Here is a 10,406-nt window from a genome sequence, read left to right on the forward strand (position 1 = left end):
TATATATATATATACACACACACATATACATACACACATACATTTACATTACATTGTATACATATATACATACACATATATACATTCCTTTTAAAAAAAAACACAATTTTAATAGTTTACTAAGAGAAATGAGCATGCACATTCTGTTTAAGTCTAATCCGTACCTCAATGTGGTATCGTTCCCTTATGCCAGTGCGCATGGCCAGAATGGCACCGCCGACAAACGGCAAACAGCAGCACTCCCCGTAGTCTGAGGCTACTCTGCACGCCAAAATGCATGGGACAAATGCTCCGCAAAGGCCTGAAAAAGAGAAGAACTTTGGGTCAATGATACAGCCAGGAAAGTGGGTTGAAGGATGCTGGGCATCAATTAAAGGAGTTGTAAAGTCCAAGCATCTCCTCTCCTGTTATAACATCAGCATTGTAATAGGAATACTTAGTAGAGTTGTTTCTGATAATGCGATTAAAGCTTACATGAAAAAATCCCTTTAATTTTTTTTCCCTTCCGTCTGCCCATCACTTTCATCATCTTCCTGGATTCCCTGTGTGCTTTGTGTCACTTTCCCTGCTGCTTGATGTGATGCAATTTCCATTTCTCAAGACTACGCATCCCATCATGCACTGCTTCCAGCAAGCAATGAAAATGTTACCTTGTTCAGACACAAGGAAGTGCATATTCACAGGGCTGAGTGAAATGGTGTCAGTGCATCCTATGGGCATCTTCAATAAGTAAGTTTACAGACTTCTAGATGGATATGGGTATTAGTGGGATAGAACTTATGGAAATTTACTATAGAGATACAGATTTGCTTTTAGTTTATGACCTTTTACCAGGAAGAAGAACTGCACCACATTGCTGGGCAATAGTGCTAAAGATCGGGCAAGTATAGCACTGGGAGCTGCTTTTTTTGTTGGCACTGCTGGGGGATCCACTGTTTGTTTTAATATCCAAACTGGAGTTGAATTGTAAACAGGGAATACATTTGACCTTTAAAAAAAAAAATGTTAATACAGTACACCACAATGTACGCATGTGCTTTGTGATGCTGCATTGCCCGCTGCTGTGCGTTAGGGTGCCATTTCAAATAAATGGAACCTTGCCGTGGTGCACGCGTTCCCCCAACAGTGTTCAGGGGTCCTTGGGTAAGGGAATCACCCAAACACATGAAGAGGAATTTACAAGAATATAATTGTATTTCTTTGCACATGACTGATAAGGTAATGATGTGACTGGATGGTTACTAGATTAATCCCCGTGTTACTTATGTAGTTTACAAACAATGTCAGTATAAAAGAAAAGGCCATCAAAGTAGTGTAACGGAAAGTTATCTATTATCTGATCACAAACCAGAAGTTGTGTGTGCGGTTCTGTGATAATACTGTATTATGTAATGACATCAAAGAGTATGTGCTAAGAATACAATGATCAGAAAGGGAAAAGACTTAACCCCATAGTTCTCCTTTAAGGAAATTAGTCATAAATTACATTTACTGCAACTGAAACCAAAGCTTGTTGTTTTGGGATAGAGTGGAGAGGGATTAGAACTATTGTCAGGTATTTATTGCTGTCTGTGTCCCCGTTAGAGAGATTCACCCACTCCATTTGTCCTGGTGACTGTGAAAAAAAATCCCAAATTTTGGGTTTTCACCCGAACAGGAACAGATGGGTAGTCTTCCAATGGAGACACTACTTCTGGTGACCCTGCTGACTGCCAGGGATTGAATCGTACTTCCTGTTGTGGCTATCAGACAGGAAGTGAAGGGAGATCTCACCAATGGGACCCCAATGGCAAAAAAAGTTGACAGGGGTTAAAACCCTCCCTTACTCTATCCAAAACTAAAAATAATGTTTTGGCTTCAGTTCTACTTTAAATTCACGTGCATTTATTTTGGTCTATATATGATAATATAATAAGACATAATACTGCTTGGGGTGCTTATAATGGCCAGCTTTTATCTATATGGTTTAACCTTTATATCCCAAACACAAAGCAAGTTCACACTGGTGCATCAGGAGAAACATTTCAGAGATATTAAGCTTGTCTAGCGATCAGTACTATTTAGCACACAAATTGCCAGCCTGCTGGAAAATCTTCATTCAACAGGCCCATTAGTTTCAATGTCACAATTTGTAACCTACAGGAAGTAATATTAGTCATTACTATGCCATTTACTAAAACCTACTAATACTTACAGATGCCCATGTCTTCACAGCAGTCCATAACATCGGAGTTCCATTGGGTGTTACTGGTAGTGTAGCCCTGCATTGCCTGGGGCTGGGTGGTCATTGGGTAAGACATTGTGACCTGGAACAGAACACAAATAAGACATCAGCAACAAGCTTAGGACACAGTAACTATGCACTAACCCTCATACACTATAATACTGGACAGGTCCACTTGCATACATGTAGGCAAATCAATGCAAAATCTGCAGTAGGCCAATGCTTGGACCTTACAGTGAAAAACAACAGGTTGACTTTAACGTTTGCCACTGCAGATGCTTATACTTTTCTTTGGCAGCAGAAAAAGTCACCAACAGCCCCCTGTGCATGAACAAGTTTGGGTTCCCACATTCAGTAATGTTCAAATACAAATATATTCACTGTGCATAGATCAAGTTCAGGAGATGCAAACAGTGTTCAGGTCTAGGGGACATAAGGGAAAGGGTCAGCACCCGGCAACCCAAATCTAATGTAAATGTGCCCTAGATCCCAGAGGTAGTTGCATAGTCACAACATAACCTGTGTCCACCCCTGCTTACCTTCCCTATACTCCGGCAACTGGAGTTAGATATCTGGTACTTCGGGGTATGAGGGAGCATGCAATTTGCTCCCCTTCTTTTCAATTACATTGCTAGTGACTGGCCACCGAGGTACCAAAGGCTGTCATAGGGAGGTTTGCTCAGCCCTGTCTAAGGTCCAAACTATGACCTCGGAGCACACACAAGTCTTATTTTCTCTCCTGCCTGAGAGCATCCGGGTAGTGATGGAAAGGTAAGCATAATCAGCTGGGGCTGGCATTATAATATGCATGGACAAACAGGGCCGGATTTACTCTCCCTGCCGCCCCAAGGCCAGGTTCCGCAATACACCCACCCGCGCGCGCACCGTGCCAACCCCCCTCCCCCCTTCCCATCAATGGAGAATGGCAACCAGATGGCATGGCGGCGGGGATAGTTTAATTTCAATTTTTTTTTTACTGTTTCTTTATTTTTTAAAACTTTACCCTGTCACCTCCAATACTGGAGTTCTAGCACAGCACTGTGCTGGAACTCCTGTGGAAGGGGAGAGAGGAAGAGCGCAGCTCTCCCCTCTCACTGTCTACACGGAGCGGCAGGGTTACTGCTCACTGCAGTGAGGAGACGGACTCGGCGGCGGAGCCCGGAGGACAGAACCAGAGGAGAGAGGTAAGTGCAGGGGGGAGGGGAGGCTGCCTCACTTTACATTTAGTCCTGCTTGTGCAAAGCAGGACTAAATGTAGAGAGGGCAACTTACCGCCCAACGGCCGGAACCTCCCCACAAGGACACTGCTGCCGCCCCTCTGCGCCCTGCCGCCCCGAGGCCGGGCCTCAGTGGCCTTGTGGGGAATCCGGGCCAGTGGACAAAGCACAAGTTCACTTTAAACGGTTCGCCAGTCACTACGAGAGTCCCAGAGCTGGCCTCATATTAGCATCTACCCAAATAAGATATTTTTTTTCTTTTTTCCGGGATCTGTAGGAAGGTCTATATCAAAATTTAGCACTGGCCTGGCCATCTACTACCCTTGGCATTTGCGAGCAGGGCCAGTATATCAGAGCTGATGTAACTGTGTCCTATTCAGAGCCAATACAAGGACAGGCAGCTCTTGCTTACTAAATTCTAATGGTTCTAAAGGAAACTGCTGCTCTTGCCCTTATTCAAATTCCAGCTGTCATTTTTTTCAGTATAGATATCGAAACAAAAAGGTTCCTACAGGAAAGAATAAGACTTTGGCTACACAAGGTCCACAGCAATCAGTTTATGGTGTAAACATATGCAGAAGCGGCTGGAGGTCTCCTGAGAGAAGTCACAACATCAGCTCATTTCTAAGTTTATCTAACGTTCCGAGAAGAGCTGCTATTATATCAGGTCTCCAGAGATAGAACGGGAGTCACTGTCCACAGATTTATCAAAACATTCTTTCTAAAAACAACAGTTTCCCGTCACTGCTGACCCATGTCAACAACCTTGACGTCCTCAAGATCCGCCTCCATAAATAGTAGTGGGTTGACTGAACTTAGGCCGTCATAAGCAAAATATGTGCGCTGCTACTGCTGGCTTTCTTCTGGAAATGCTAGCTGCTCGGCTTTAAAGGAGAACTATGGGGTTAAGGCTTTTCCCCATAGTTCTCCTTAGGGTAACGGGAGGACACAAACTAGCGTCCTCCCGTCACCCTAGGCTCAGTATACCGTGAGCTGTAGCTTGCGGTCTACTGAGACGCCGCAGTATACCGGGAGCTACTGCTCGCGGTATACTGATACGCCGCAGCTGAAGCGGATCCCGACAATTATGTCTGGATCCGCCCAGCTGCATGACTGACAGCTGGCTCTGCCTATCTAGAGGCAGAGCCAGCTGTATCCGCCCCCTCCCCCTGTCTGTTGCGCCAGTCAGCTCTGGCGGATCGGAGCGGGGAGAGGGGAATCCAGCCCCTCCCCTGTTACGGCAGAGAGCCGTGACAGGATCGAGAGGTGAGCGAACGCCGGTATGTGTTCGCTCACCTCCCGATCTACTGAGCCGACCTGTGACAGTCTCATTGTCGCAGGTCGGCTAGAACTATGAGGTGAGTGATAAGCACTCACCTCATAGTTCTACTTTAATACTTAGTAAACACTGTTTATATTTATTCATGTTCCAGGGCAGTGGTGCAAATGATTGAAGTCACAGCATTGTAACAGCCAGGCAGCTAACATTTTCAAAAGAAAAGGTCTGCAAAGGTAACCTACGTATTTCTCTCCTGACTTTCTATGCTAAAAATGTTTAGTATACATATGGAAATCAGTAGAACTCCAGCAATAACCCTTTATTCTAGTTTTGGATAGAGTATGAAAAGGATAGAACTGCTGCCAGTTTGGTATTGCTTCGCCATTGGGGAGATTTACCCGTTAGTGATCACTCCCACTAGGAAGGAATAACTAGGAATCCAAAATTGTACAGTTGTCACCACCAGTCTTATAGCAGTATCGTCCAATGGGATGACCTGTTCAGCCGTAGAAGGTGTCTCTGGAACATGAAGGAAGTCTCTATGACAGGGAGACATTCAGCAATAGGATCAGACAGAGGATCTAACCCTTCCACATTATCCATAACAAAACGTTGGCCATCAGTTGGCTTTATCTAGAAGTTAAAAGGTTTGGCTGGAGTTCTACATTATGTAAATAATATATTTATTTTCCATTTAGATATTACAGCTCTGCTTTATGCTTAAAGCTGGCCATACACCTATAGATGTTCTATAGATTTTTTTCTATCAGCCTATGGTCAGATGGAAAAAGTGCGACAGATTCCTCCATCTACGCTAAACTGTGTGGATGGAAGAATCTCCCGCTGGGCCAAGCTTCAGTATCTTGCTAGTCGGCCCCGCTGGCTGTCAAAATACCTGAACAATCTGATTGGATGCAGGCATTGTTCAGGTGTTTTAGGAGCCAGCTGGGCCGACTAGCAAGATACTTAGGCATGGCCCAGCGGGAGGTTCCTCCATCCAAACAGTTTAGCGTAGATGGAGGAATCTGTTATACCGTTTCCATCTGACCATAGAAAATCTATAGGTCTATGGCTAGCTTTAGGCTACAGCTACATCGCATCACTTGCGGTCAACCAATCACCTGCTTTAAAAACATGGCTATTCTGGGTGATTTTAGTCATATAGCATGCTGCTCTGGTTTATTGAAGGCAATGTACTAATAAACCTCTAATCTTTTATTTGCACTTACTCCCTTCTTTCTATGATTGCATACAAAAAGCAATCTTAATCACTCCTCTTTTTTAAACACTGTTCCAATAAATATCTCTGGTTCAGTACTTCACAAGGTCCATGCCTTTGTTGAGGATATTATAATGCAAGATTATTAAAATGAGGCAGCACAAAGAATAATAATGACTAGGAAATTGAAAGAACAATAAGCAAGCAACATGGGAACTTCAGGGGTCCAGAATTACAAAACAACCTCAGTTAATTTTAGGTATATCTATTGTTCCAGGAAGAGCTGCAATTATATTTGGTCTCCAGAGATCAGTGGGATGCACTAACTGCCAAAACATTCACATGTTCAGATTCTTGTCTGTTATCATTGGCCAATGTCTGTAATAATATATACTTTAATTTTTTTACACTTTTAATACTTTTTAAAAAAAACTTGTCTACATTTTAAGACTTTAGAAGACTGAACTTTATCTCACTGAGACACGTTTGATGTTTTTAAACTTGCAAGTGTCTCCGTGAAAAGGTTTTGGAAATGTAATACAGGTTTTTCAATAAGTTGGGGTTAGGCTTGCAAACCATAGTCAAGCACGGGGTGGGGAGTTCAGGTATCCACAATCCTCCACCTTCCAACAAGTAACACTATCACAAGTATAACCGAACATGTGAAACCATCAATTACAATTTTTGATGTGTTATAGAGCAGTGCCTATAGGGGCTGTATATAAAAACACTATCATCAGGGGTTCCCTAAAACATGGAAATTATTTCAAGGGTTTCTCCATGGTGAAAATGTTGGGTAAGACCAGTTTAAACTGTTTAAATATTGATTGAAATGAGCCTGGACACAGGAAAGGTGGCCCAACTTATAACCTTGCATGCAGGCCCCCTGAATTTAGAAAGAGTCCCCGTTATAGGCAATATATCTGGCAATTATTGAATAGGTTCAATATGTACCAAACACATTGGAGACATTTATCAGTTCTGTCCTACAGCATGCCAATGATAAACAGGATCCCGGATCTAGGGCAATTGGTCCTGGCAGGGGATCGGGTTTTAGCTTATTCCCCATATAACAATACAGAGGAAGTTCAATAATTGTGAGTTAAACACACTTATCGGGCGGATGGGACTTTAAATGCAGGAATTGTCTGTACAAGGTGGCCACCAATAGATTGAAGAAACTGTAAAAAGGGTTCCTTGACCCATGAAAATCTTTTTATTATACACCTACATAATATAAAGGGCGTATCATAGAGAATGCTATAAGGTGATGATCAGAAGTAGCAATAGCCTTAAAGTGTTTAATGTGTATATATTTGGGGATTTAGTAACAGGAGCAGTAAACCAGATATAGTCCCCATTCGTATCTACGTGTTTGAAGTGCTTTGGTCGCCGTACCACAATACACGACAAAAGGAATCCCAACATTTTCTAGGGAACTCATACACACATCAAATGGTTCCTTTGATGCTGCATAATGCATTTTTAGCCCCTCTGACCTGAAGGAAAGCATATGAAAAATACACCTAAAAGTAATTATTGTGCAATCATGACAAGCCCCACCCCCTAGTAACCTATACTATATTTGACTCCTGAATGCAAGAAACCCTATTCAACATGAAAATCCACAACAAATACGGTATGCACTAAAAAAAACACATGAAAATGCAGATGCACAAGCGTGAATGGAGACTCACTTAAAGGCTACAGCTTGTTACAACTTGAGCTTATCTACAATACAATACAATGCTGCCACAAAACAAAACCCGTCCCTGAGCATCTGATTGTGTGTCTTGAATTTAAGCTGTCCCCCCTCCAAAATGTCTCTCTTTCATTGCCCAGTTATGTTAAAATAAAGGATCAGACCACGCAGAATAGATGGTCTCCCTTAATGAGAACTCTACATTGAGTCCCCAGGTCCGCACAACTATTACTGCCATGGAGGGGCCACCACTCTCTTGGCTTTTTAAGTTGACCTTATAAGGAAGACCAAAAAGTGGCAAGGTGGGTGTGAACTACCATGGGGGAGATCACTCATCAGAACATTGGATGACTCAGCCCACATATTCTACCTACAAATGGAATATTTAAGGTTGACGCAGTTGTATACCTAACAAGCCCATGTCCACCAAAAGAACATTCAGGTTAGGTTAAAAATAAACTTGTTTAATAAAGCAAATTTGAATGTGAAATAACCCAAGCAGCTAATCCAAATAATAATAATAAAATAAGTCATCTATCTTAAAAAAAAATTAAATAACTGGTTGCTGTGGTTTACATGCTTTAGTACTGCTTTGCTTCTTGTGCTTTTGTACTGAATAATCCAGAAAGCTCTATAATAATCCGACAGATCCGACACATGTCAAAACAGTTAAGCCATAAGAGTAGTAAGCTACAAAAGCTTTACGTATAAGACAAAAGCAAACAGAAACTCTGCATGCATTGTACGCATGTTTACTTACAAGCTCCGAGGTAAGAAGTGCAAATACGTTCCACGTAACAACGCAATATTCCAGAGTGGGGCTAATTATAAGACTGCATGCAACCCCCCCCCCCAAAAAAAGAATCTCACAGATATACCAAAGAAAACACAGAAAACAAAGTACCGCATGTGAAAATCAAAGTGGCAAAGTCTAGAAACATCCAGGAGTGAAAATTAATATGACTTCATAAAATAGATTTCAAATTTCAGAATTTGGGAAGCTATAGCAGCCAATTGAATCTCTTTTATGTAGTTGGATGAGTTCAGGAAATGTCTTATTGGTTGCCCTGCGTTATGTCATTTAGCACATCCAAGCTTTTTTACTACACATGCCCCAATGAATAGAGTTGTATGGTGCTGGTTCCCCAAACAGGTGGTTGCATTGCATTAACATGGAGTGGCTCAGTCTTGTTGGGTTTGCATCGAGAGGGCAGAAAGGGCTTACAATAATTTAGTTTCAAGCCAGAAAGACTGAACGTCATACTTGAGGAGTCCAAAGATGTTTATTTTCCATAAAATAGTCTGCTAAAAATCCGTAAAGGTATCCAATGCCTTTCGGGTATTTGATAGTGCCCCCTTTACCAGGGCAAGTGTTAGATATTGAGAATCATACAGATGGTGGACTAAGTGGTTATGAGGAACTGAACAAAAGACTGCTACATGGGATGCTTCTTAGCTGCTATATATTGCAGCCTGCTGGTGCTCTGTTTAGTTCTTCTATCCTAATCAATGGGTCTGCTTGCATCGCTTTTTAGCAGATAGAAGATAATAGCTGCTTGATATTTTAATCCTATTCAATCTATGAAATTATCAAAGGCTAATGGGCAGAAAAATACCATTGCACGTATAACTTAGTCAGCAGATCTCCCGGAAAAAAACATTTGATTAAAAAAAAATGATAAAAAAAAGAGAAATTAAATATCTTATCACTCAATTGCCAGTTGAGAAAAGGCTGGCATAGCAGAGGTCTGCCTTGTACATAAGCATGCATGTAAGGTAAGCTGGTGTGTTCACGCCACAATTATTCAATTGTACAGATCGATCTATCATCTATCTATCTATATCTTTTGGCATGAACATGCCAGCTTACCTGATCTTTATAAAAATAATACAAATAATAAAAATAAAAAATAATAATAATTAAAAAAATCAGTATTGCCTCAAGTAATATAGTTCAGTGCCCAGAGAGCAGCCCCACATAGAAAGGAACAATGAGAAAAGTCATCATAGCTGAAACTTACTTGACTTACTTGTTCTGTAGCGATGTCTTGGAATAAAAGATGCTGAATGACAAGTCTGCCTAGAGTTAGGTATTTATACAGAATCGTTGAGCCAAATCTGGGAGGATACAGCAATTAGTGTGACCTCAGGTTTTTCACCACCTCCCTTCTTTGTCACAGTCGCTCCCACGTCACCCTTTCCCCTCCACCTTATCTCTGTATCACCTGCAAGGTGCTGCTCCCATCCCAACTGCTACCTTTCTTAGTGCCCTGCATTCCCAGACCCCTGTGGTTTGTTTGGAAAATATACAATGCTAGCAACAGTAACAGAGAGATAATCGCTTAAAAGGTTGACTTTCTACTTTGCAAACCGAACAAAAGCTTACTCTCCTAGTTTAGCATCACTATGCTTCCATGCACAATTAAGTCATTTCTTTCCAGTTTCACTTCCATTCATTTTGGTTCTTGCTCATCTTTGTTTTTTTTGCACTCTTTTACTAAGAGGTCACAATACACCAATAGAATTGTGTTAAAAAAAGTTTGTTTTTCGGCTTTCTATTAGTTGATGGACGATCGATTTCGACTGCATTGCCAAAAAAAAGTAAAATCATCAGGTTGGAAACATTTTCTCGATGGAACCAATTTCTAACAGTGGATGTGGTTTTTGTTCGGGGGGAAACTCCATTCATTTCAAAATCAAATGTTAAAATTGTTTAAAATCAAACGAGATTGTAAACGACGTTATTTAACTCTCTGATGACATTA

At 41.5% G+C, this 10,406-nt stretch overlaps 1 protein-coding gene across 1 annotated transcript in view; it reads right to left on the reverse strand.

Annotated features, from left to right (window-relative positions):
• LOC108785657 (cornifelin homolog) overlaps positions 1-9,718 on the reverse strand; it is an 11,495-nt gene extending 1,777 nt beyond the window's left edge. Inside the window, exons 1-4 of the mRNA XM_018554778.1 lie at positions 9,668-9,718; positions 6,373-6,376; positions 2,195-2,306; positions 165-301 (exon numbers count right to left, since the gene is read on the reverse strand). Of these exons, the coding sequence (XP_018410280.1) occupies positions 165-301; positions 2,195-2,300 (243 nt within the window). The 5' untranslated portion in view covers positions 2,301-2,306; positions 6,373-6,376; positions 9,668-9,718. The remainder of the gene's footprint in view (positions 1-164; positions 302-2,194; positions 2,307-6,372; positions 6,377-9,667) is intronic.
• Between the last annotated feature and the right edge of the window lie 688 nt (positions 9,719-10,406).

This window comes from Nanorana parkeri, unplaced genomic scaffold (genome assembly GCF_000935625.1).
Source record: "Nanorana parkeri isolate BGI_ZX_2015 unplaced genomic scaffold, ASM93562v1 scaffold173, whole genome shotgun sequence".
Classification (NCBI taxonomy): domain Eukaryota; kingdom Metazoa; phylum Chordata; class Amphibia; order Anura; family Dicroglossidae; genus Nanorana; species Nanorana parkeri.